Raw genomic sequence first — 27955 nt, 5'->3', positions numbered from 1 at the left:
ACCTGCGAAAGTGAAAGCGTGCTGAGGTATAAATTCCAGACACCGATCCAGACACCCATCGTTCTCACAGAGAAGAAGGAACCTTAGAGATGGATCCTGCCCAGCTCAAAGAAAGTGTCCTCAGCTTCAGGCTGGATGATGGGCCTCGTGGTAATCAGGGCTACTCCCGGGTTCTCCTGCAGCTCTTTGGTTACATGGGTAATGGGAAGTCCTCCTTCATCAACTCCTGTAAGTACGTGCTGGAGGACAGTGATACATACACACCATTCGCTGTTGCTGGAGAAGGATCAGACGGAGGAGCCCTGACAATGGAGAGAAAATCCTACGAGCTGACCGAGAACATCACCATGGTGGACAACAGAGGGTATAACAGGATTAACAGCCTTGAGAGAGCAGAGATCTACGCCCAACTGGGTGAGTGAAAGTCTCAAATACTAGACTTATAATGGGGTTGGATTAGGGACATATTGGGGTAAATATCCTGGAATTGTTTTATCCTTTTTATATATGAAATATTTCTAAATAAAGTTAAAGAAATACTGGATTTGTAGGGTTGAGCCTTTCAACATGCCTCCCCCCACCGCCTCCTATTCAAAAACCAGGCCACTAAGTTGTGATCTAATAGGGCCCGGCCCCGGGGGCAGTGCGCACGGCGCAGCGCAGGCTGTTGGCAGCTCACGTGTCAGAGGGGGCGGCCGCAACATTGAGTGAGGTCTGACTGAGTGAGGAGGAGCCGGAGGCGTGGTTTCCGCGCATCTCCGGCTCCCAGTTAGACACTCAGAAGCAGGCGGCAGTGCGGACGTGCGGTGGCTGGCAGAGCGGTGTGGCAGGCGGCGGCAGAGCAGAACCCAGCCCAGGGCCCAGCTTGATGATGGGATGGGAATGGAATGGGATGGGATCATGGAGTGAGTGGGACAGTGGGAGTCTGGGACTCTGAATTCTGTGGGAATCTGTCTCTGTGGCTGAAGTGGTTACTGGGCACACACACTACTTACTGTGTGTGTGTGCCAGGCCCAAGGGTCAGACTCAGGCCGCAGGCCAGGCAGTGACTGCTGTTACTGTGAGCCAGGAGAAGCAGTGCACTGCAAGCAAGTGTGGGTGCATGCCACAGGGGCAGGCTGCAGGCAGCGGCCCAGGCCCCCAGCGTGATGCCCACTGTCTGTTGCTGACTGGCGCTGGGCACTTAAATTAATGACAGTCTGTGTGTGCCAGGGGGCAGGCCACAGGCAGGCAGTGTGTGCGCCGGCGCCAGGCACGGGCACTGGCCCTGGGGTAGGCAGTGACTGTGAGCCTTGTGTGCAATAATGCTGGACTGACCCATACATCGGCTATATACGATATTACCAGCCGGTTGATGGGTCAGTCCAGCATTATTGCACACAATGTGCTGTCTGAAGAATTTTTTCACTGCACATCTATCAAATTTCGCCCTGAATTTAATTTGTAAATATATTAGCAATTAAAATCAGGGCAAAATAAATTTGATAAATGTGCAGTGAAAAAATTCTTCAGACACCACATTGTTCTGCCATTAGGCGTACATGGGTCTGGTGGTGTTATGAAACAGTATTGAGGGTAGGGGGGGCCCAAACTGAACTCTTGCACCAGGGCCCATGAGCCTATAGCTACGCCCCTGCTGCCACACCCCGTTCTATGGGGTCACCTATGACAGTGAATGGTCAGTAACAGTGGCCACCATCGTAATCAGTGGAAAAGACTTGACAACAAACTCCCCCAATCAGTCATGGCCGACAGCAGGAAGCGGCCATTTATGTATCTGCACTGCGGTGCGGCGGTCAGAATATGGCTGCACTGATACTGTACTGATTAATGAGCAGAACATGACTCAGGACTAGAAGAATACTCGATGGCTTCACGAGGGGCAGGGTGGTAGGTGAGCGGTGCACATATCCTGAATGCCTCACATTGCCGCACCTCTGTGGCGTACATGCATCTCCAGTGTTTCCTATGTGAAACCAAGTATGAAATGATCTTCAAACACGGTGACATATCGTCGATTTCTCCCCATATTGCCTGTGTGACTTTGTGTCTCTGAGAAGCCTTACCCTACAAGTCTCCGAACTGAGGGCTGCGTTAAGTGCAGCTCTGTGCTCCGGAGCAGGGCAGACAGGGATCATTCCATTGTATATTATGCACTCATTTACACACATTACTTTCAAGGAGGAGTAGATTGTGGCCTAGCACCTACAGTATCACCAGCTGAGGGAACTACAGATGCAGCAATCTTCATCTCGACGTTCAGAGCTTTTCTATGTGTAGATGGAGCATACCCTAGAGCAGGGCTGGCCAACCTGCGGCTCTCCAGCTGTTGCAAAACTACAACTCCCAGCATGCCTAGACTGCTTACAGCTATCAGCCTACAGCAGGGCATGGTGGGAATTGTAGTTTTACCACAGCTGGAGGGCCGCAGTTTGAGGATGCCTGCTCTAGAGTCATTACTCTCACTATACCACTGTATGGTCCAGTACTGCCTCCATGTAACCAGCTGGACATTGTAGAAAAACTTAAACACCAGGAGGGACAAATAACCAGAAGAAGATTACAGCATTTAATGTCATTGTCCCTTTTTATCTTTGTTCTTTTCTGTTTATTAATATAAATATAGACCTTCTAGAATATGTGCACAGTTCTATATGTTTCCTATATCAGTGCATCCAGAATGGTATAGATCACAGAGCAGTCCTGTATAATGCATCCATGGACCATCCAAACATAACATCTGCTGTGTTATATACATCACTTAGAGACAGGCAGCCATGTTATATACAGTACAGACCAAAAGTTTGGACACACCTTCTCATTCAAAGAGTTTTCTATATTTTCATGACTATGAAGGCATCAAAACTATGAATTAACACATGTGGAATTATATACATAACAAACAAGTGTGAAACAACTGAAAATATGTCATATTCTAGGTTCTTCAAAGTAGCCACCTTTTGCTTTGATTACTGCTTTGCACACTCTTGGCATTCTCTTGATGAGCTTCAAGAGGTAGTCCCCTGAAATGGTCTTCCAACAGTCTTGAAGGAGTTCCCAGAGATGCTTAGCACTTGTTGGCCCTTTTGCCTTCACTCTGCGTTCCAGCTCACCCCAAACCATCTCGATTGGGTTCAGGTCCGGTGACTGTGGAGGCCAGGTCATCTGGCGCAGCACCCCATCACTCTCCTTCATGGTCAAATAGCCCTTACTTTCAAAGTTTTCCCAATTTTTCAGCTGACTGACTGACCTTCATTTCTTAAAGTAATGATGGCCACTCGTTTTTCTTTACTTAGCTGCTTTTTTCTTGCCATAATACAAATTCTAACAGTCTATTCAGTAGGACTATCAGCTGTGTATCCACCTGACTTCTCCTCAACGCCACTGATGGTCCCAACCCCATTTATAAGGCAAGAAATCCTACTTATTAAACCTGACAGGGCACACCTGTGAAGGGAAAACCATTTCAGGGGACTACCTCTTGAAGCTCATCAAGTGAATGCCAATAGTGTGCAAAGCAGTAATCAAAGCAAAAGGTGGCTACTTTGAAGAACCTAGAATATGACATATTTTCAGTTGTTTCACACTTGTTTGTTATGTATATAATTCCACATGTGTTAATTTATAGTTTTGATGCCTTCAGTGTGAATCTAGAATTTTCATAGTCATGAAAATAAAGAAAACTCTTTGAATGAGAAGGTGTGTCCAAACTTTTGGTCTGTACTGTATGTGTTCAGTGTGTTGGGTCATATCACCTTACTGCTAACTGAATTTTGGGGTAGTGTCAGATTACTGACGCACTTAGATTCCATTTGTCCATGAATGCCTTACACCAGACTGATCCATGCGCAGCATACCCTGCTGTGATCTTCTCTCCACCATTCATTTGTAAACCCAATTTAGGCCTCTCTGCTCTGAACCCTCCTAAGAAGAATTATCCAGCTGACATTTAATGCAGGACCCGGAGGACCAGCTCCTTGGGCCTAGTAAGTCCCTCTCCTGCCTCCACCACAGCTGTTAGACAGAGCTGAGAGAGGCAGGGGCCAAATGTGCCCCTTACTGGAGGCAATGTGATAGTGGTCCTGTTCCTGCCATCTGACGGGGGAACTCTACTGCTCTGGAAAATGGTATTAGGCACTTGTTCGGGTTTTCTCCTTTATCTATACGACAACCCCCTTTTTTACCACCACCGACTTTCCCAATCCCATACCAAATAACCACAGACCACAGTTCGGATTATAATCGGCCACAGCAGCTGTTTATTTAAATAAATAAATAAATAACAACATAACAGTTAAATAACCAAAACAATTAACCCCTGACGAGGGAGGTCCTAGAAGCCCCAAATAACCAGAGAACTCAAACCAAAGCAGCGATTCCATCTTACCCCCAGCCGTTCAGCCCAGCTCAGAGGCACCAACTGATGGCCGCCTTTAATTCCTCAATTCCAGATCCTCCATGAGAGTCCAGCCCCTCCCGCGGGGCCCTCCCATCCTCAAGTACCACGATATTTTCCAACTTCGAGGACCTCCCCCGCCTCCATGAACGCCCATCTTGACCTACTTAAGCATGCGCGTCCCTCCACATCCGTAAAGCTGTCTCAATCCCCCCCTGAATCCCCAAGGACCATAAGTCGATCCCCACAGCATTGAGGTGTACACCGTCCGACCTCCAAAAATTCGTACCGCAATCGCCCCGTTTCTTGCCATAAACCTACCGACAGCCCTATTCACTCTTATACGGGCCCTGTTAATTCCATCAACCGACCTAGCCCCCCTCCAGGACTGCCTCGGAACAATGTCCGACCACACTGTGACCAGACCTGGAAATAAGGCCCAAAGCCTGAGCAGATCAAACTTCAACAAAACAGTGAACTTCTCGCATCACCCCTCCCCACAACATACCTCTAACCCCTATCCACCGGACAGCCGCTACCTCAGCCCCAAAACCAAGCTGTCGTCCGTTTCTGACCTCAGCCCTAAGCGCCCCCCAAAAAACATAGGAGTGCCCCAAAATCCACATCAGGGCTGCCGATGAACCTGAAAATGAACGATAGAGGTAGTAAACCTGCAACATCATTAACAACATATTAATCACAAAACCCTAGCTTAATATACAACCGGAACCGCGCGACTCCCACCTCCCAATCCTCTTTATGACATGCTCGTTTAAACCCAACCTGGCCACCTCTGTCGCTGCTCCTATCCAAAAGGAATGGCCCAAATACCCCTTGTCAACTATACCCAAGGCCTGCAAACATTTTTTAAACACCGCCAAAAACTGGAACCAGGAAAGGAACGACCCGTCCTCATGCCGTAGAAAAGGAGAATGTCACGGGGTAGAGTCACGGGTATAAAGATAGAGCGGAGGTGCACCCCCTGAGCTGCCACCCGGTCCCCTGTCCCTGCCTACTTGCACCACCCGCCCTAGGTGACGGGGCGCAACTGGGCGACAGTCCCTGACCTGAGTAAGTGCAAGCAGAGAGATAGAGACAGCAGGGAAGCGGACAGCCAATGAGAGGTAGCACTAGAGCGGACAGAGGTGGAACAAGCAAGGTACCACCAAAAAACGGAAGGGCGAGGCGGGTCAACTAGCCAGGGTCAGTCCAGGAGGTCATGTCAGTACAAGAGAAGAGGCAAAGACAAAATCCAAAAGCAAGCCGAGGTCAAAATCCAAGAGGTAGCATCAAGATTAAGGGAGCAGGTAGAAGAGGTGTCAGGAAGCAGAATAAGGGTCAAATCCAAAGGTAAGCTAAATAACAATAATAATACACAGCCTAAGGGACCAAAATCACAGGCAACCTGTAGCCAGCAGGTTGGCTGTATTTATAGTGGGGAGTGAGGGTCATGTGACGTGGCCAGCGTCACATGACCGACAGACAAACAAGTCGAACACCGAGTGATCAGCTCGGCACTCAAGGCAGACCTAGGAGCAGGGAGCCTCCCAGCTAGCAAAAGCCGCCCTGGGAGCGAGGCTGAACACAGATCCTCGCTCCCGAAGCTAAGCAGCAGGTCTGCGGCTGGTGGTAGACTGAGTGTGCCTTCTGCTCCCCGTTACAGAGAAGTGGCGCCCCCTCCTGCCCCATTGTACCCTACCACACTGCGAACCGGACACATGGTACAACCCGGCACCGCAAATAAAACGATTTGACAACCTCTACTTTTCGGATCGGTTTTCGACCGTCTTACCCACACAACCACCCTATCTGAATACAAATCCACATCCTCACCCCTAATCCCACCAGCTCTAGACACACTGCTGCTCACCAACTCCCCTAACCTAAAAGCCCCAAAGAACGCTAATGCAAACGCCGCCCTGAACAAACCCACTTCCCACACTGAACTACATATGAAACCCACCTTCTCACCCAAACCCAAAAGCAATCTAAAAGACACTGGCCTCCTCTGATCCTCAACCTTTTTCACTCTGCGCCATCCCTTTAAAACCTGTCGAACTAGAAACGTCTTAGTAATATCGACGGAACCGCGTGACCTGAAACCAAACGCCAAACCAGCCATGAAACGGTTCAACCGCGAAACTGATCACCCTTCCTCCTTCAGATGCCCTTGCAACAGCAATAACGCCATCTCACCATCATTAACTCCCATGCGAAGCCGACTACCCCACTGCTCCCACGCCTTACCATATGCCAACCAAGTACCTGGGCTCAACGAATCCCTCAAAAGCCCCATTATCGCTCTTCTAGGATCCCCCAAAGCCAATCCGGACACTCCAGACCCTTGTCCTCCGCTTCCGGTGCCAGAAGCTGGAATCGCTCCAACTGTGAACGAGAAAGAGCATCCGCCACAGAATTTGACACACCGGCCACATGTACCGCAGCTACCCAAGCATTAATCGACAAGCAGCGCAAAACCAAAAATTGCAAGAGCCGAACCACTGGTGGGGAAGATGCTGATAAACTATTGATAGTCTGTACTATCCCTAAATTATCACAGTGGAACCGCACCTTCCTATTTCCAAACCTATCCCCCCACAACACCACTGCCATGACAATGGGAAACAATTCCAAAAGAACCAAATTCCTAACCCATCCTCGTATCACCGAGGATTCTGGTCACCGTCCCTGACAGAAAGCACCAAAACCAACCCCCCCAGCCGCGTCCGTGTATAAATCAAAATCCACATTGTCTCGTGAATCCCCCATCACCACCGACCTACCGTTATAACGCTCTAAACACTCCTCCCACACCCTTAGTGTCACGGCTGAGGATGGGGAAAACCCTCAGCCGTGCGGTATCAGGAGATGTTAGGTCGCTACGTGGCCAGTGCCACAGAATTAGGGAGCAGGTCACCTCCTAGAGCTTCCCTAATCTGACCCTGACTCCTAGCTGCATGAGCCGCCCTTGAAGGTAGGAGGGCTCATGATCAGGAACCTTGGATCCCTTCTGACCCTCCGTCGATCCCTGAACTAGGAGCTGGGTAGACAGCCCGTTCCTCCTGGACACGGAGAAACAGGAGTCTAAAGTGGCCAAGCTACATAGAAAGGGGAACATGAACAGACATATGGCAATGACAGGTAAGTGAGGCTAGTACCACACTTACCTGCCACAGACACACAACCTGGAACCCAAGTACAAGTGCTGCTGTCCAGAACAACACAAAGGACACCGCACACACAGACATCACACGGGAACCCAGGAAACCATATGCTGCAAAAACAAAGAGACCAAACAAACATCTACTAAACCCCATACATAAACCTATGACCACAAGGGTGGCCCCCACTGGCAGATGGAATACACAGGAGGCTGCTCCAGCTAACCATGGCTGAAGTACCCCTCAGACAAGTGATATCCACTGAGGCTTTATAGCCCAAGGAGCCACACCCACACAGACACACCCAATGTACACACACACAGAAGGGATTTAACCCTTCCAACACCAGGCAAGGGAAGACGGACTCCTAAAGGGGAATACACACATAAACAAACACACTTCACCTGTTGCCGCGGGCAACGACATGCGTGGCAATCATGTCCTGGGGATCAGCCATAGGGCTGAGACACTGCCAGCACATGCACACAACACCACACGTTGCCACGGGCAACCAAGTGAAGGAAAGTGTCACAAAACATACCACTGGCCGTGACACTTAGATCCCCTTTTAACTCTTTCCCCAAGCGTATAAAATGGTTAGGGCGCCGTCACCCCCGCCGTAGCCACCGCTAGCCGCCTGGAAAAAATTCGCCCCATCGGCAGTAGCCTGCAGGCAAAGTTAAGCTTGCCCAGCAAGGACTGCAGATCCCTCAACATAATCTTTTCCCTTCTTTTTGCCCGACTAACCTCCCCTCTTAAATTCTCAAGCTTGTCCTTCAGTAGCCTACATTCCATTCTGACCGTGTCGATGCCTAAAAAACACAACTCCGTCACTGGGCCCACTGTCTTCTCCTCCGCTAAAGGCACTCCAAAACGCGCAAAAACCGACCACAACGTCTGCAACAACAAAGAACAAACCCGAGAACCCGACGGCCCGAGGCATAAAAAATCATCCAAATAATGGATGACTGATGAACAACCAGACACCTCAACCACGACCCATTCTAAAAAGAAACTAAACGTCTCGAAGTACGCACAAGAAACCGAACAGCCCATGGGCAGACATCTGTCCACAAAATAACCCCCGTCCCAAAAACAACCTAGCAAATGCATGCTATCTGCATGAACCGGGAACAAACTAAATGCCGCCTCGATGTCAATTTTTGCCAACAACGTTTCCTGACCCAAATGCCTAACCCAACGGACAGCCGCATCAAATGACGTATATTCCACTGAACATAAATCCGGATCTATACCCTTATTGACCGACGCACCCTTCGGAAATGATAAATGATGAATGAGCCGAAACTTGTTTGGCTCCTTCTTTGGCATCACCCCCAGCGGAGAAACCCTGAAGTCAGCCAACGGTGGCCCACTGAACGGGCTGGCCATCCGCCCCAACTCCACCTCCCTCCTCAACTTAGAAACATAGAAACATAGAATGTGTCGGCAGATGAGAACCATTTGGCCCATCTAGTCTGCCCAATATACTGAATACTATGGATAGCCCCCGGCCCTATCTTATATGAAGGATGGCCTTATGCCTATCCCATGCATGCTTAAACCCCTTCACTGTATTTGCAGCTACCACTTCTGCAGGAAGGCTATTCCATGCATCCACTACTCTCTCAGTAAAGTAATACTTCCTTATATTTGTCACGAGGGTGTCGAGGACCACGCCTGACTCCGTTATACCCGGGGTCAGGAAGTCGCAGCGGTTGGCTGCACGCTCTATTTAAGATAGGGCTGTTTTCCTTATGGTAGCTTTCTGGGTTTGCTTAGCAAACCCTTTTGACTCACTCAGGGATCCGTAGCTCCTTCTCCTCAGCTGTTCCTTGTCCAGCACTCCCAGACCTCCTTATATTTCTCTCTCACACTTCTCTGGTTGCCAGAGATAGAGCTTCCTGCCTGGACATCTATTCTGACCTTCTGGAGCTGTGTTGCTGCGTTCTCTGGTAGTTGGTCCAGAACGCTACCCTCCGGATCCCTGTTGGACCTTTTTGGTCTATTGTGGTCGCCCACCTGGGTGTATGTGTTTGTATGTTTTGTCTGTCCTCTCCCTGGTGTTTCCCTCTTAGTGATAGTGGTGTGGACTAGCGATCCCACCGCCCCGTTCACTATCTAGGGCTCATATTAGGGAAAGCCAGGGTTTAGGCACGCGATCGCCGCACGGGTGAGGAACCCGTCTAGGGACGTCAGGGCAGTCAGGTGCCAGCCGCAAGGTGAGTTAGGGGTCACCACCTTTCCCTCTCCCTTGGGCAGGGCTTTCCCTGTTTTCCTCCCTGTGCGTGTTGTCGGTCATTACATTATCTCTGGCCATTATTTTGTGTAGGTAAAAAAAAAAAAAAAAAAAAAAAAAAATTTTACCTACTTAAAATCCAGTATGGATCAAATTGCTGCTCTGTCCAAACAATTTCATGGCCTGTCTTTGGATGTGGCAGGATTGAAGGCGTCGGTCCTCCAGCAACAGCAGCAATTACAACTGCAAGCCCAGCGGTTGCTACAGGTAACCAGGTTGTTGCGGAACCCAAGGTCCCTCTCCCTGACAGATTTTCTGGGGGAAGGGACAAGTTTTTGACATTCCGTGAGGCCTGTAAATTATATTTTAAACTGCGCCCTTACTCCTCTGGTAATGAAGATCAGTGGGTGGGGGTTGTTAATTCCCTGCTGCAGGGGGACCCGCAGTCCTGGGCGTTCTCTTTACCTACTGATTCCCAGGCTCTTCGGTCAGTGGATGAGTTTTTTGGGGCCTTGGGTCTTATATATGATGACCCTGACCGAGTCGCCCTGGCTGAATCAAGATTACGGAGACTCTTACAAGGAGAGCGGCCGGTAGAGGAGTATTGCTCTGAATTCCGTAGGTGGGCTACGGATACCCAATGGAACGACCCGGCTCTCAGGAGTCAGTTCTGCTCTGGGTTATCCGAAAGGGTTAAGGATGCGCTTGCATTATATGAGACCCCCTTTTCCCTTGATGCGGTTATGTCCCTTTCTATCCGAATAGATAGACGTGTAGTGTACGGGAGTTGTAATACCCGTCACTACCAAAGTGTTACTTGGTGTGCTGTCGTCCCTCCTTAATTATGGAGAAGTTGGTGTATGTCAGTTTTATAAAATGTAATGTAATGTGTGTATTTCCCTGTCATTGAAACTTGCATGTACAGGCCTGCTAGGGGTGTCATTCCTACTTCTAGTCCATAGAGGGAGCTAGGGAGCCCTAGTTTATATAAGGCCAGTCAGGGAAGTGCAAGGCAGACGGAGTCTAGTGTCTGTAATCTACAGTTGGAGTTTAGACAATGTCAGAGACAAGTCCAGGCCTGAAGCCTGCTGTCCAGGAGAAGATTCCCTCCTGAATTCCCATATGCAGAAGCAGGAATATCTTAGCCTAAGAGCCTGAGGAACCATTCAGAAGCTAAGAGAGACAGAGGCAAAGATCAGAGGAGCCAGAGGTACTAAGAAAGACAGAGGAGGTACTTATTTAAGCCATAATCAAGGATATAAAGCCAGACTTAGGTTAATGGGCCTTGGTGAAGAATTGCTACATTCCAGGATCAGACAGAGTTAGAGTGCAAGCTCCTTTGCTGCAAGTCCTGTGTTCAACACTCTGTAATTACCCTGCTGTACTGAATTGCCTGCATCGACCGAATTGCAAAATCGACTGTATGCTGAGGAACTGCATTTCCTTTATTGTCTCTGCTTGGAAAACCTACTAAAGTTTGAGTTCTGTTTTAATCCTACGTTTCCTCAATTTATTCCTGCATCCGCAAACGGCGTGCCACCGTTTACTTGGCACTGGCGTCACGAACTATTTCTAATTCTATACCTGCCCTTGCAGAGAGTCAGCTGTACCAGGTTAGTGTATATTGCACTACTACACCCAGAAACACCTACTACGCACAACTTGAGTACACTGCAGACGCCTTAGGGTCAGGTTGAAAAAAACGGAGCAATTGGTAACCCCTCCCAAGCAGCAGTTAGTCTGTACGGACTTAGACGAGTCTATGCAGCTAGGCGGAACTACTCGTCAGGTCCGTCCTCCTGAGGCTCGCCGTAGGCGTGGGGTTTGTTTTTTTTGTGGGGAGAGGGGTCATTTCATTAATGTCTGTCCTTCTTTCCTCAGAAACAAAAGACCGTCGGAAAAACTACTAACCCCAGGATGTGTGGAGGATGTCAGCCGGGGGGTATACGTTTCCTCCATACGTACATCGCAATTTGTGTTGCCAGCGGTTATTATTTTTGGTGATAAGACGGAGACTATTTCTTTCTTTCTAGACAGTGGAGCAGGGGTAAATTTGATAGATGCCCATTTTGCCCGCACTTTGGGTTTGTCTCTCTGTACTTTACAGAGACCGATTCCCATATTCGCTATTGATTCTGCTCCTCTGTCTCAGAGAAACCTCACGCACATGGTTCATAATTTACACCTTCGGGTAGGGGACCACCATAACGAGATGCTTTCAGGTTATGTTCTGGAGGGGCTTCCCACTCCGGTGGTGTTGGGCAGCGATGGACTGGCCATCGGGAGTACCGGGAGAATCCCGGTGGGCCGATCGAATTATGGGCCGGCCAGGGCCGCCATCAGGGGGGTAAAGCCGATACCCCAGTAAGGGGCCCGGACCCCGGGGGGGCCCGGCCGGTCCCGAGCCATTTTAATTTTTTTGCTGTCAGTGTGTTAACTTTAAAATCAGCGCTCATCTCTTTACTATCTTACACTGACTCAGCTCCAGTAACAGCAGGCAGTGTGGGGGCGGCGCTCACTCACTGACGTCACACGCCTGCTCCTCCCACTAGGCGGCGCAGGCGCGTGACGTCAGTGAGTGAGCGCTGCCGCCCGCACTTGTTACTGGAGGCTGGAGGGTGGAGGGAGCTGAATATAAGGTAGTAAAGAGATGAGCGCTGTGTTAAAATTAAAGTTACTGTCTGCAGCCTGCAGGATACCGATTTATTAATGTATACTACTGTGAGTGGCGGGGAGGGGGATCTATGGATGACGGCACTGTTATAGGGAGGGCGGGGGATCCGTGGATGGCACTGTTATGGGGGGGGTCTGTCATGTGGATGACACTTATGGGGGGGGGGTCTGTGGATGACACTTATGGGGGGGATCTGTGGATGGCACCATTATGGAGGGGGATCTGTGGATGACACTGTTATGGAGGGGGGTCTGTGGATGACACTTATGGGGGGGATCTGTGGATGGCACCATTATGGAGGGGGATCTGTGGATGACACTGTTATGGAGGGGGATCTGTGGATGACACTTATGGAGGGGGATCTGTGGATGACACTGTTATGGAGGGGGATCTGTGGATGGCACCGTTATGGAAGGGGATCTGTGGATGGCACCGTTATGGAGGGGGATCTGTGGATGGCACCATTATGGAGGGGGATCTGTGGATGGCACCGTTATGGGGAATTTGTGGATGATACATACCGTATATAACATCTTATGCTATATGTGTCATCCACAGATCCACCCCATGACAGTGTCATCCACAGATCCCCCTCCATAACAGTGTTCTGTGGATGACACTATTATGGGGGGGATCTGTGGATGACACTATTATGGGGGGGGATCTGTGGATGACACTGTTATGGGGGGGATCTGTGGATGACACTGTTATGGGGGGATCTGTGGATGAACTGTTTCTTGTTGTTATATTTAAAAATAAGATGTTATTTATAACTGTTTTCCTTATTTATGACACCCGCCATTGAATGGAGTGTAACTTACACATGTCATTCTAAAGGCATCTGTAATGTTGGCATGCATTTTTTTTTTTCTAAATTAAGAGTAAAAATAAAAAACCTGTTTATACTTACAGTGGAATGTTTTTACTTATGTTTTTTTTTGAGTGTGTTTGGGAAAAATAAAGTGGGCCGGTCTGGCTGAAGTCCAGGGCCACTTTATTGTCCCAGTCCATCCCTGGTGCTGGGTCTTCCCTGGTTGGTAGCGCACAATCCAGTGGTGGATTGGCAGGCCAGGGAGATATTGGAGTGGAGTGAGCAGTGCAGAGAAAATTGCTTAAATAGCAATTGCTTAGTCGCCTCCATAACTACCCTACCTACATTTATTTCGGACTTTGAGGATGTTTTTTCTGAAATGGGTTGTCAGAAGTTACCACCTCATCGTCCTTATGATTGCCCAGTTAACCTTATTCCCGGCGCAAAATTACCCAAGACCAGGTTATATAATCTTTCGGGTCCAGAGAGACAAGCCATGAAAGATTATATCTCCGAGAGCTTGGCTAAGGGACACATCAGACCCTCTTCTTCACCCGTGGCTGCAGGGTTTTTCTTCGTTAAAAAGAAAGATGGGGGCCTGCGTCCTTGCTTAGATTTTCGCAAATTAAATCAGATAACCATCCGAGACCCATACCCTCTTCCTCTCATTCCTGACCTGTTTAATCAGATTGCGGGTGCTAGGTGGTTCTCCAAACTTGATCTTAGGGGGGCCTACAATATGATTCGTATTAAGGAGGGGGATGAGTGGAAGACAGCGTTTAACACCCCTGAGGGGCATTATGAAAATCTAGTTATGCCTTTCGGTCTGACCAATGCTCCTGCCGTCTTTCAACATTTCGTTAATGACATTTTTAGTCATCTAATCGGCAGGTTTGTGGTAATATACCTAGATGATATTTTAATTTATTCGTCGGATCTGAAAACACATGAGGTGCATGTCAGACAAGTACTGCAGGTCCTACGGACGAATTAATTATATGCTAAAATTGAAAAATGTGTCTTCGCCGTTCAGGAGATACAATTCCTGGGTTATTTTTTATCTGCTTCAGGTTTCCGTATGGATCCTAGGAAGGTCCAGGCAATTTTAGATTGGGATCTTCCTGAGAACCTCAAAGCACTACAACGGTTCTTGGGCTTCGCGAATTTCTATAGAAAATTCATTAAAAATTATTCACTTATTGTAAAACCGCTTACCGACATGACTAGGAAGGGGACTGATTTTTCTAAATGGTCTGACGCCGCTAAAGTTGCTTTTTCCTCTCTAAAAGAGAGGTTTACCTCAGCACCTGTACTAGTCCAACCTGATGTCTCCCAGCCTTTTATTGTTGAAGTCGATGCATCAGAGGTGGGAGTGGGAGCTGTGCTGTCTCAGGGTCCGTCTCCTGGCAAATGGCGTCCTTGTGCTTTCTTTTCTAAAAAACTATCTGCAGCAGAAAAGAACTACGATATTGGCAATAGGGAACTATTAGCTATTAAACTTGCGTTTGAGGAGTGGCGTCATTTCTTAGAGGGGGCAGTCCACCCCGTCACTGTAATTACGGACCACAAAAATCTTCTGTACCTCGAATCAGCTAAGCGTCTCACCCCTAGACAGGCTAGGTGGTCGCTATTTTTTACCAGGTTTAACTTTGTGATTACCTATCGTCCTGGGGCAAAGAACACCAAGGCTGATGCACTATCTCGTTGTTTCCCTGGAGGGGGTAATGTGAGTGATCCGGTACCCATTCTTCAAAGAGGAGTGGTTGTTTCTGCGGTACACTCTGTTTTGGAGGGGAAGGTGTTAGAGGCCCAGGGGGACGCCCCGGTCTCTTGCCCCTCAGAGAAATTGTTTGTACCGTTGAACTTACGTTTCGAATTATTAAAGGAACATCATAATTCGGCACTTGCTGGGCACCCGGGTAGTAAAGCAACCTTGGAGCTATTGTCTCGTCGTTTTTGGTGGCCAAGGTTGCGTCAGGATGTATTGGATTTTGTGTCTTCTTGTTCTACCTGTGCGCGCGCAAAAGTTTCACATACACGTCCTGCAGGGTCTCTATTACCACTCGTCATTCCCAATAGACCGTGGACACATCTGTCTATGGATTTTATCACTGACTTACCTTTGTCTGCGGGTAAAACAGTTATTTTGGTAGTAGTGGACAGGTTTAGCAAAATGGTACACTTCATTGCGTTACCCGCACTACCTAATGCTAAGACTCTTGCTCAGGTATTCGTCAGTGAAAGTCCCCTCCGATGTTGTTTCGGATCGGGGTACCCAGTTTATTTCTAAATTTTGGAAAGCTTTTTGTTCCCATTTGGGGGTACACTTGTCCTTTTCCTCAGCTTTCCATCCTCAGTCGAATGGACAGACTGAGCGTACCAACCAAAACCTTGAGACATATCTAAGATGTTTTGTGTCTGAAAACCAAGAGTTGTGGTCATCATATTTACCGTTAGCCGAGTTTGCCATAAATAATCGTCGTCAGGAATCCACTGGCAAGTCACCATTTCTTGGTGCATATGGTTTTCATCCCCAATTCTGTACTTTCAAAGAGGGGGGGTCTTCTGGGGCTCCCGAAGAGGAACGGTTTTCGTCATCTCTTTCATCGGTATGGCAGAAGGTGCAAGCTAACTTGAAAAATATGGGAGGTAAATACAAATGCATGGCTGATAAGAGACGATCGCCAGGTCCGGACCTAGGAGTGAATGACTATGTGTGGTTGTCTACTAGGAATATTAAATTGAAGGTTCCCTCTTGGAAACTGGGTCCTAGGTTTATTGGCCCTTACAAAATTGTAGCCATCATCAACCCCGTGGCTTTTCGCCTGGAGTTACCTCAGACTTTTAAAATTCATAATGTTTTTCATAAGTCGTTACTCAAAAAATATGTTCCACCTCTAGAACCATCACCGCTGCCACCTCCTCCTGTTGTCGTGGATGGTAACCTAGAATTTCAGATATCCAAAATTGTTAATTCTCGTCGGGTCCGCCGCTCTCTTCAATATCTGGTGCATTGGAGAGGTTACGGTCCCGAGGAAAGAATGTGGGTTCCTGCGTCTGAGGTAAACGCCGACAGGTTAGTTCGGGTTTTTCATGCCTCTCATCCTGGGAGACCTGGTCCTGAGTGTCCGGAGGCCCCTCGTAGAGAGGGGGGTACTGTCACGAGGGTGTCGAGGACCACGCCTGACTCCGTTATACCCGGGGTCAGGAAGTCGCAGCGGTTGGCTGCACGCTCTATTTAAGATAGGGCTGTTTTCCTTATGGTAGCTTTCTGGGTTTGCTTAGCAAACCCTTTTGGCTCACTCAGGGATCCGTAGCTCCTTCTCCTCAGCTGTTCCTTGTCCAGCACTCCCAGACCTCCTTATATTTCTCTCTCACACTTCTCTGGTTGCCAGAGATAGAGCTTCCTGCCTGGACATCTATTCTGACCTTCTGGAGCTGTGTTGCTGCGTTCGCTGGTAGTTGGTCCAGTACGCTACCCTCCAGATCCCTGTTGGACCTTTTTGGTCTATTGTGGTCACCCACCTGGGTGTATGTGTTTGTATGTTTTGTCTGTCCTCTCCCTGGTGTTTCCCTCTTAGTGATAGTGGTGTGGACTAGCGATCCCACCGGCCTGTTCACTATCCAGGGCTCATATTAGGGAAAGCCAGGGTTTAGGCACGCGATCGCCGCACGGGTGAGGAACCCGTCTAGGGACGTCAGGGCAGTCAGGTGCCAGCCGCAAGGTGAGTTAGGGGCCACCACCTTTCCCTCTCCCTTGGGCAGGGCTTTCCCTGTTTTCCTCCCTGTGCGTGTCGTCGGTCATTACAATATTACTTTTAAACCTTTGCCCCTCTAATTTAAAACTGTGTCCTCTTGTGGTAGTTTTTCTTCTTTTAAATATGCTCTCTTCCTTTACCGAGTTGATTCCCTTTATGTATTTAAAAGTTTCTATCATATCCCCTCTGTCTCTTCTTTCTTCCAAGCTATACATATTAAGGTCCTTTAACCTTTCCATGTACTAGTTTAGTAGCTCTTCTCTGAACTCTCTCTAGAGTATCTATATCCTTCTGGAGATATGGCCTCCAGTACTGCGCACAATACTCCAAGTGAGGTCTCACCAGTGTTCTGTACAGCGGCATAAGCACTTCACTCTTTCTACTACTTATACCTCTCCCTATACATCCAAGCATTCTGCTGGCATTTCGTGCTGCTCTATTACATTGTCTTCCCACCTTTAAGTCTTCTGAAATAATTACTCCTAAATCCCTTTCCTCAGATACTGAGGTCAGGACTGTGTCAAATATTCTATATTCTGCCCTTGGGTTTTTACGCCCCAGGTGCATTATCTTGCACTTATCCACATTAAATTTCAGTTTCCAGAGTTCTGACCATTCTTCTAGTTTTCCTAAATCCTTTTCCATTTGGCGTTTCCCTCCAGGAACATCAACCCTGTTACATATCTTTGTGTCATCAGCAAAAAGACAAACCTTACCAGCGAGGCCTTTTGCAATATCACTTATGAAGATATTAAACAAAATCGGTCCCAGTACAGATCCCTGTGGAACCCCACTGGTAACATTACCTTGTTTTGAATGTTCTCCATTGACTACAACCCTCTGTTGTCTGTCACTCAGCCACTGCCTAATCCACTCAACAATATGGGAGTCCATGCTCAATGACTGCAGTTTATTGATAAGTCTTCTATGTGGGACAGTGTCAAAAGCCTTACTAAAATCTAGATATGCGATGTCTACTGCACCTCCACCGTCTATTATTTTATTCACCCAGTCAAAAAAATCTATAAGATTTGTTTGACATGATCTCCCTGAAGTAAACCCATGTTGTTTTTCATCTTGCAATCCATGGGATTTTAGATGTTCCACAATCCTATCCTTTAATAGGGTTTCCATTAATTTGCCTACTATTGATGTCAGACTCACTGGTCTATAGTTGCTCGATTCCTCCCTACTACCTTTCTTGTGAATGGGCACGACATTTGCCAATTTCCAATCTTCCGGGACGACTCCTGTTACTAATGATTGGTTAAATAAATCTGTTAACGGTTTTGCCAGCTCACCACTAAGCTCTTTTAATAATTTTGGGTGTATCTCATCAGGCCCCTGTGACTTATCTGTCTTCACCTTAGACAGCAAACTTAGAACATCTTCCTCTGTAAAGATACATGCATCAAACGATTTAATAGTCATCCTTTCTAGTGGAGGTCCTTCTCCTTTTTCTTTTGTAAAAACTGAACAGAAGTATTCATTAAGGCAGTCGGCTAGCCCTTTATTCTCTTCTACATACCTTCCGTCCTTTGTTTTTAATTTAGTTATTCCTTGTTTTAATTTCCTTTTTTCATTTATATATCTGAAGAAGGTCTTATCCCCTTTTTTCATAGACTGAGCTAGTTTTTCTTCTGCCTGCGCTTTAGAAGTTCTTATAACTTGCTTGGCCTCTCTCTGCCTAATCTTGTAGATTTCCTTATCTTCATTGCTCTGGGTTTTTTTATAATTACAAAATGCTAGCTTTTTATTTTTAATGATTTGGGCCACTTCTGCTGAGTACCACATTGGTCTCCTCCTTTTTTTGCTTTTACTGACAAGTCTAATGCAATTTTCTGTTGCCTTCAACTTCTCCCGGGTGATCAAACTACCCCCGGGTGATCAAGCGAGGACCTCAGGTTCTTGTGAACCAGCGGTCCCGCCGGTCTAACGGACGGGATACGGAAACCAAACTGCACTAGCCGGGTCAGAGCCGTAACTTTTAACCACAGGCCAATATCCTTGTGATCCCACCGGATATCCGGCCTCACCGCCTTACGATGACGAAACTGTTCGTCATACCAGAGCCAACCCACCCCGCCGTAAACCCGGTACGCCTCACCTATGGCATCCTGATAACAAAATAATGCTGAGCAGCACTCCGGCGACTTCTCACCAATAACGCTTGCCAAAATAGCAAACGCTTGCAATTAATTGGCGAAAGTCCACAGAATCAACCGGTAGCGTTGTTTTTCTTCTTCCTCCTTTTTTCCTTCTTCCCTCCTACTCTTATCCAGATTAAACTGCTCCAAGGGGAGTAGTGAAAAAATTTCCACATACTCCCCCTTTCAAATTTTTCACTTCAAATGAATCTCTTGCTTCAAATGGGCACCCAGTGGGCCCTCAAAACACACATACACTTCCCCATGCGCCCTATCATCCAACCTAGGCCTATCCTCCTCCCCCCCGCTTGAGTCTCCACAGAAACCGACGATACCGCACCCCCAACAGGCCCAACCCCTATACCTGCCCCCTGCACCCCCCCCCCCCCCCAGGCTGGTAACGGAGACCCTCTACTCGCCCCAAATCTAGTCAACCAACCCGCCAATCCCCCCAACAACTGACCTAACCCCCTCCCCCGATCCTCAGTGAGCATACCACCCCCAGGGGAGCTAAGCTGAGATAATATGGGACCACATGGAATCTCACCAGGCACCACGGGCGCTGTGACTCCCGCTGCCGCAGGTCCTGCATCCTGAAGATCCCTGGATCCCGATGTCCAGCTCCTGGATGTAGAAGGCCTCTCCTTTCGGATGGAGCTCCCTGATGTGGCAGGCATCTCTTCTTGGACAGCCGGGGATGCAGTCTGGACTACACTGGACCCCCTTCCGACCTAAGAACACATGGCTCCTGCCATGTGGTGACCAGATCCCTCCTCACTCTGCGCTGTTGAGGGCCTGCACAGGTCTTCTCTTCCCCTCTGTGCAGCCCGACCGACCTGTTAAGCACGCCGAGCGGACCGCCCTTTTCCAGGTAAGCTGGGCCGGCCCACAGATCCTGGTCCCAATCCAGTTGAAATCACCGCAGAGAGTGGGGGAGGGGCGTCCCACTCTGCTCGGGGTCCCGCCGCATCTCTGGATTCCTCCCGCGGCGAGAGCGCATACCGAAAGGTTGTGCGGCACTCCCCGCTGCGGAGGGTCCCTTGAGGGGCTCCTAATACGGCGCCGAACCCTGGGGGTGCTTTCCGGGCTCAGTCGCTCTGGTGGGTGACCCCGCCACGGCCGGGTAGCCCGCACATTAGGTGGAGACTCAGCTGCTGCGGGTTCCTCCATGAATTCCCCCACTTGCTCACGCAGCCAGCCCCACGCACCTCAGCCTCCCGGCGTAGTCACACCAACAGCTCCTCCACTGACAGATCCAAGGCAGACATCTCTCACGCAGGTGCTCGTTTTCTGCCTGAACCCCAAAATGTCGATTTCCCCACACCTCCTCACCAATTTAAAACCTTACCCCACCCACCTCCGTTACTATAACTACCACTCCTCCCACGAACTACTGCCTTCTTTAAAATTAACCCTATCTAACCTCCCTCCCTCATTAAGGAGTTAATGAATGTACATTATACAAAGAGACCAGAAATGAGAAGCTCGGGAAAGTAGACTAGCTGGCCAATATAAAACGTCTCCCCTCACACCACATCAGAGGACTATTTCCTCAAATGCATCTTTCCTAAGGGGCGCACAACTTGTCCACTCATGGTGACCCTCATCAATACATAATGTAAATGTGATTATCTCCAGGAAACTTCATCCCCATCGGTGAGAAGGTGGAGTGGATGGAGAACTACACAGATATGATGAACCGGCTGCAAGATGCTGAACTGAACCCCAACTACTCCGACTTCATCGTCCCCATCCTAGTACACAGGTGAGGGGCTGCAGATAGAAATATTTCTCTAGTTATGTAAGTACCAATGTTATCACAGAACAAACCTGACAAGACCCGTAGGCTCATTCCCATCCTAGCTTAGATCCATGTGGACATGTCCCACCAACTGCTGGTCAATGCTGAGGCCATAACGAGGGTGCAGCAAGGAGAGCTGGCACTGGCAATGGGTCCCTTAAGGTGTTATAATAAAGTTTGTCGTGACGCCAGTTGCATTTCAGCAACGAGGGCACAAGGCCCCCTTTTGTGTAGATGGTGGTTGGTGATGGGTACCCAGGATAGGAATGCCAGAGTGATGTAGGGTGGCCTAATGTCCCTTAGTGGTGTTGCACTTTTCACGGTGCTCCCACCTGTACACACCGGTCTGCTGCAGAAAAATGGTAGTTGAATGATGAGATGATGAAATAAATCCAGACCTTGTGATGAACTTGATAACAGCTTTACTTGAATAAATTTTCATCAGCGAACAATCTTCCAACTTTATCTTAGTCACCAGCAAGCTTTGGCATAAATTCTGGCAGGCGATACACACTCAGCTTTGCTACATCAGTTGCTCTCTAGCTCTGCTGTGCTGTCAGGATTATATAGGAAGGGGGGCGGAGCTAGCGCCTGACCGGCATGGACGTGTGTGCTTGAGCTCTGCTGCTCAGACCCGGCTATTTCACACCATACATTAGCTGCCTGGCATATAAATGGGCAAAATCGGCCAGCAGAAATCAGGGGACTCGTCCCTCTCCCAAAAGCATTCGACCAATTGTGGAGAAATGGACAAGTTTATTAAAAAAGCTGCTGCCATCTGCGCAGCGCGGGAAGCAAAGATGGCGCCGGAGAGTGAGACATACAAGGATTATATAGGAACGTTTCCTTCGCTGTATGCTGTAACTTAACTTTGTCATCTGGTCTGTCTCTGTCTTGCTTTATCCAAGGGACCTTTCTCTCCCTGGCTCCTGAGGCTTGTATCTTGGGCCTCCAGGTCCAACAGAGCTGATGGTGCTCTGCTGGCTAAGGCAGGGATCGCCCAACCGGGACGAGCTCCCCGCTGCACAACCTCCCGGGACAGGGGGTAGGCCAAACTCTGACCTTCACTAACTAAACTCCTCCCTAGAGGGAGAGAAGAGGATGGAAAGAAGGTTCCATCCTCTGTCCCTGTAGCTCTGCCATTGTTGCCGCCACCTGCTGGTGAACCAGACACATTACATTTAACATAACATTTACACAGAAAAGAATATGCACATTTTGCAGGATATGGAAATTAATATAGATGATGATTGTGATGAATACCACCCCTCGTGCCCACTTGATGTCAACTACGTTAAGCTCACGAGACGCGGTATATTCCCTCGTTACCAAGACGTGACGTTACGCCCTCCAGAGTAGCAGGTAAGGTCAGCTTGGTACAGTTTACACAGACACCTCCGGTCCACGCGGGCACAGAGAGACAACAAGATGAGAGAGCCTTTTTACTGCCGCAGTGCAAACAGCGCTGTCTCAGCCCGGGTATCTGCCACCAGCTTCTTGTTTGATATAAGCCCGGTCCGCTAACGGGATTATATGGCGTGAAAAAACCAACCCGCGGTAGCTTATAACTAGGCCTAAACACGGACGTGGGGATTCGTGATCGAGATACAAGACAGCACAAGATTAAATTATATATTTAATCGCCTTAAGGGAACACTAGATATAACACAATATACACACAGAATATACACAGTGGTCTGAGGTTACAAATACAGGTACACACAGGATTACACAGAGTACAAGTCAGTTACCGGGTAGATGAATGTTCCTTTGGGTTAGGATGGTGTAAAAGTCCTTGGCTGCGGTCACGTGGGGGGCAGTGATGTCAGCTGTTTCCAGGTCTCTCCAAACACATGGCACGATGTGATCCCCTTTCAGAAAAAGTCACGCCCGCTTGCTGGCACAAGCCTTTTAAACTGTAGTCGGTCCCTCCCTTACCGGCCTTTGGGAGAGGTCCACCCCTCCCTCTGCTGGGCTGGCAGCAAATGACCCACAAAACCCTTTAGGGTTCATAGCTCCAGGCCAGAAGGTGACACTGACTGTGTACATGCAAAAGGTGAATCAAATGAAAATCAGGGCTGCCAGTAAATGATAATCCATATTCCTCACAATGACATTATATTAACCATAGAAGATAGTGAAGAGGTGTAAAAGGTGGTAATGCACCTCTGGGGCATTATAAGGGCAGAAACCAAGAGAGAGGCAGATTATAGGACTGCCCGGCAGCTGACAGCAGCATCCCTCATAATGGTGTCTACTGCAACGAGGCTGTACCAGAAATGTGATAATACAGGCAGAGAAGATACAGCTAGAAACCAACAGAGAAACCTCAGATATGGAGAACATCAGACATCTTCTGCCAGGATTTATGTCCTTCATCTTCATGAACACCGTCATCACCACAACCTTCATCATGACCATCAACATCACTATCACCAGCATAATCATCATTTCAACCCTCACCATCATGGTGGTTACCATCATCATACAGTAGCATCATCTTCACATTCACCACCATGGTCACTATCATCATTAGCACACTGATCATCATTCACACCACTGTCACCACTATCATCATCTATCTTTTATTTCTACAGCGCTGCATCTGTGTTTTCTGACAGTGAAAGAAAAGAAGTGCAAACATTTATGAAAAACTGTGTGCAGATGACAGGTACGTGGTGTGCTGTGTGTGGAGGACTCTCACGTAGAGCTCCTAGAACTTGCTTCTCTCTTGCTCTGAGGCTGCTATCCTCCTCCTGACCTGATCCAGTGCAGGAATGACTAATATGAAGACGTCAGTGCTATTTTATTTCCCAGTAAAGCATTAAGTGGCAGACTGCAGCTGCATCCCCCTCTTGCCCCGTCTTCCATGTCCTGTATTAATGTAGATGTATTTCCTGGTGACTTATGAGGTTCATGAACATGACCAGAGAAGCGGCAGAGTCCTCTCACTCTGGTGACCTCAGAGTCCCTGTGTTATCAGATTCCTCTGGGGCTTCATGTATGCACTGCAGCCTGATAAACTGTGCAATCCAGTAAGGACAATGTTCTATAACAGGAGTCGGCAACCTCCGGCACTCCAGCTGTTGTGAAACTACAACTCCCAGCATGCATACTTGCTCTGCTGTTCTCAGAATTCCCATAGTAATGGATGGAGCATGCTGGGAATTGTAGTTTAACAACAGCTGGAGTGCCGAAGGTTGCTGACCCCTGTTCTAGAAGGTTTCCATTTAAAAGCCCTGGGAGAAGACCGGGCTGCCCCTGACCCAGAGGGCCCAATAGATGTTCTGACAATGGCTCTCCTTCTAATAGGGTATTGCATGCTGGATATTGTTGGGTGAGCCTGCTTGGCCAAACACCACTTTCTGAAAGGTTTCTGCCAGGATTTGAACTCCCAACCCCTTGTACATTAGAGGCAAGGACCTTATCCACTCAGCTATAAAGCTGAATGCAAAACTGTGTCAGAAAAACCTCATAGTAGTTTCTGATGTAGTGACTATTCCTATTCAGCAGAAGAATTATTTTATATTTCTGTGCAGGTTAACAAATACCTCTATAGTGTAGTGGTTAACATCCTAACTCTAATGTACAAGGTTGGGAGTTCAAATCCTGGCAGAACCATTTATAATATAAGTTTTTAGCCATAATATATTATTATATATTTAGAATATATAATATATTATAATATATGTACATATATTATGGCTAAAAACATCTGTAGTAGTTTCCCACATATTATGCATTCATACATATCAGAAGTATGATTTTTTTTATCTATCTATCTATATATATATATATAGATCCATAACAAAGGTCAGGCAGCACTCCTTTTTCTCTGTTATGCGGTGGTCCCTCGATACAGGACGGATAAACAAATAAAGAAAGTCTGCAGCATTCCTTGAAGTAAAAAATGTGCAGTTTATTCACACATGTCAGAAAAATGACAACGTTTCAGTTCTCTCACAGAACCTTTCTCAAGTCAAGTGAACATAAAGTGCATGGTGCATGTTTAAATACATTTCCACATTGTGTCCAATTAATTCATTAACTAATACAACTGCCGTGCACTCCCCTCATAGGATAAGCTACATTCCACTTAATCGACTCCACATGTTCCCATAGGTGCCAGTAGATCTATGTATATATACTAATACATTCATTAGTGAGCATTTATTATCGTGATAAGTGTATACAAGTGCATATAATAAAGTGCAAGGTGCGCTGAATCAACTTAAAACCACTTTTCTGATACCTTGCTGAGGGTTTTCACGGAGATATATCAGGGGAGGACGTCTAAGCTTGTGTGGAAGCACGCTATTCTTCCGCGTCTCCTCCTCCTCAGTGCGCATGTGTCAGTCCTTCCCCCTCTATGACGCAGTACATATCTACAATGCGTCTATACTGGGCGGAGACCCAGCGTAGTGACGCGCGATCATCCAGGTCAGCACCCAAGGCGCACGTCATTCATGCGTCAGCGTACTACACCGGACGTCCGCACCACATCACCAGTCTATTCCACCATTTTACATTCGGGCGCTCATCAGGGCAATATATTCCATCTCTATTCCTCCCTATAGTCTCCATTACATAACCCCTTCAGCAAGTGCAGAAAAAAATCTAAATGACTATTCAGATAATACATGTATACAAACATCTCACATTTTGACGTGGATACATCCCTGTAACTTTCATTGGGTCCACCTCATACAACTAACGGGACATACATCAGACTACAGATCTCATGGACAGATATCAGCAGATGTGTGAACTGTAAACTGATGGATAAAGGATCGGTGTTCGCACATCCAGACACGGGCGAGATCTTTAACATAAGGCATTATCTCACTTGTGATTCGTCATGGGTGATATATGTTCTGTGGTGCCCTTGCAAAAAACTCTATGTGGGTGAAACCACCTGTGATATGAAAACGAGGCTAAATAACCATAGACAGTCCATTAGTAATAAAAGAAGGGACTTGCCTGTGTCAAAACACTTTGTAGAAGGAAATCATAAAGAAAGTGATCTGAGATTTATGATTTTAGACCATGCTAAACCATTGGATAGAGGTGGGGATCGCCTGAATATTTTGAAAAAAACTGAGCTTAGATGGATATTCCGGCTGGATACTCTAAAACCCAAAGGGTTAAATGTCGAATTTAGGGTGACAGGAGGAATGGTCAGCTGATATCTGTCCATGAGATCTGTAGTCTGATGTATGTCCCGTTAGTTGTATGAGGTGGACCCAATGAAAGTTACAGGGATGTATCCACGTCAAAATGTGAGATGTTTGTATACATGTATTATCTGAATAGTCATTTAGATTTTTTTCTGCACTTGCTGAAGGGGTTATGTAATGGAGACTATAGGGAGGAATAGAGATGGAATATATTGCCCTGATGAGCGCCCGAATGTAAAATGGTGGAATAGACTGGTGATGTGGTGCGGACGTCCGGTGTAGTACGCTGACGCATGAATGACGTGCGCCTTGGGTGCTGACCTGGATGATCGCGCGTCACTACGCTGGGTCTCCGCCCAGTATAGACGCATTGTAGATATGTACTGCGTCATAGAGGGGGAAGGACTGACACATGCGCACTGAGGAGGAGGAGACGCGGAAGAATAGCGTGCTTCCACACAAGCTTAGACGTCCTCCCCTGATATATCTCCGTGAAAACCCTCAGCAAGGTATCAGAAAAGTGGTTTTAAGTTGATTCAGCGCACCTTGCACTTTATTATATGCACTTGTATACACTTATCACGATAATAAATGCTCACTAATGAATGTATTAGTATATATACATAGATCTACTGGCACCTATGGGAACATGTGGAGTCGATTAAGTGGAATGTAGCTTATCCTATGAGGGGAGTGCACGGCAGGAAGCTTCTAAAATAATTCCAGTAAATATACAGTATATACAGTATACAGGTCTGAGTAACCAGACAGGACGGCCGTATCGGGGAGAGTCTTCTGTTGTGGAATCTGTGGCACTGGTTATGGTAGTTGTCAGGTTGTCACACACAACATCTGGTCACCTCTGTGTCTCTTGCAGGAGTCGTCCCCATCGTTGTCATCACCAAAAAAGAGAGCGGAGATTTCATTGAACTTGACAAGAAGTTCAGGCTGATGGGAGCCGAGGAGATTATAGCGATAGAGAACTACACCGAGAAAGACCAAATCAAAACCCTGCGGAGAACCAAGGACATCCTGACCATCCTTCAGAAAGCCCTGGACGGAGTCGGATACCGTCTGGGACAAGGAAGAGACGCCCAGACAGAATGGGTGGAAAGGAAGACGTTCCTGCTGGAGTTCATATATAACGCTGACCTGGAGAAGAGAGAGCAAGAACGGATAAAAGAGGAAGTAAAGAAAAGAGATGAAGAACGGAAAAGAGAGCAAGAACGGAGAAGAGAGCAAGAACGGGGAAGAGAGCAAGAACGGGGAAGAGAGCAAGAACGGATAAAAGAGGAAGAACGGAAAAAAAATGAAGGAATTTGCTCAATAATGTAGAAGCAGCACTATCTTCATACGACTACATAAATGACGGCTGCAGGAGGCGTCGCCTCCACATCATTTTCTTCTGTTTCTGGTGAATTGTAGATTGGATGTTGGGGGTTGTAGTTACCCGCCACCACTGCTATATCTATATATAATAGTAGAGAAGCCACCGACTCCCTGACTGGCCGCTCCTGTCTCCACTGATCTGTTCTATTCTGTATTACTGAGATCTCTGATTAAAACTGACAACTGACAACACTGTGAGCACTGGATTCAGTCTGACTAATTATAACATTATAACAGGTTCTTAAAATACACTGGTGGTGAGTGTACTGATGATGGAGGATGGCGGCATACACTGGGGGTGAGTGTACTGATGCTGGAGGATGGTGGCATACACTGGTGGTAAGTGTACTGATGCTGGAGGATGGCGGCATACACTGGTGGTAAGTGTACTGATGCTGGAGG

The 27955-nt window shown here is 47.6% G+C and overlaps 1 protein-coding gene across 1 annotated transcript; it reads left to right on the top strand.

Moving 5' to 3' along the window:
* The first annotated feature begins 18 nt into the window (after positions 1 to 18).
* Positions 19 to 27723, top strand: LOC121008944. Its single transcript, XM_040441779.1, has 4 exons — positions 19 to 414; positions 20825 to 20951; positions 23585 to 23658; positions 27042 to 27723. The coding sequence occupies exons 1-4, from the start codon at positions 90 to 92 to the stop codon at positions 27497 to 27499; spliced, it is 984 nt and encodes a 327-aa protein (XP_040297713.1). The 5' UTR covers positions 19 to 89; the 3' UTR covers positions 27500 to 27723.
* The last annotated feature ends 232 nt before the right edge of the window (positions 27724 to 27955 follow it).

Source organism: Bufo bufo, chromosome 7, assembly GCF_905171765.1.
Source record: "Bufo bufo chromosome 7, aBufBuf1.1, whole genome shotgun sequence".
In the NCBI taxonomy this organism is placed as follows: domain Eukaryota; kingdom Metazoa; phylum Chordata; class Amphibia; order Anura; family Bufonidae; genus Bufo; species Bufo bufo.
The sequence above is the reverse complement of the archived record's forward strand: the minus strand, read 5'-3'. Positions and strand labels throughout refer to the sequence as shown.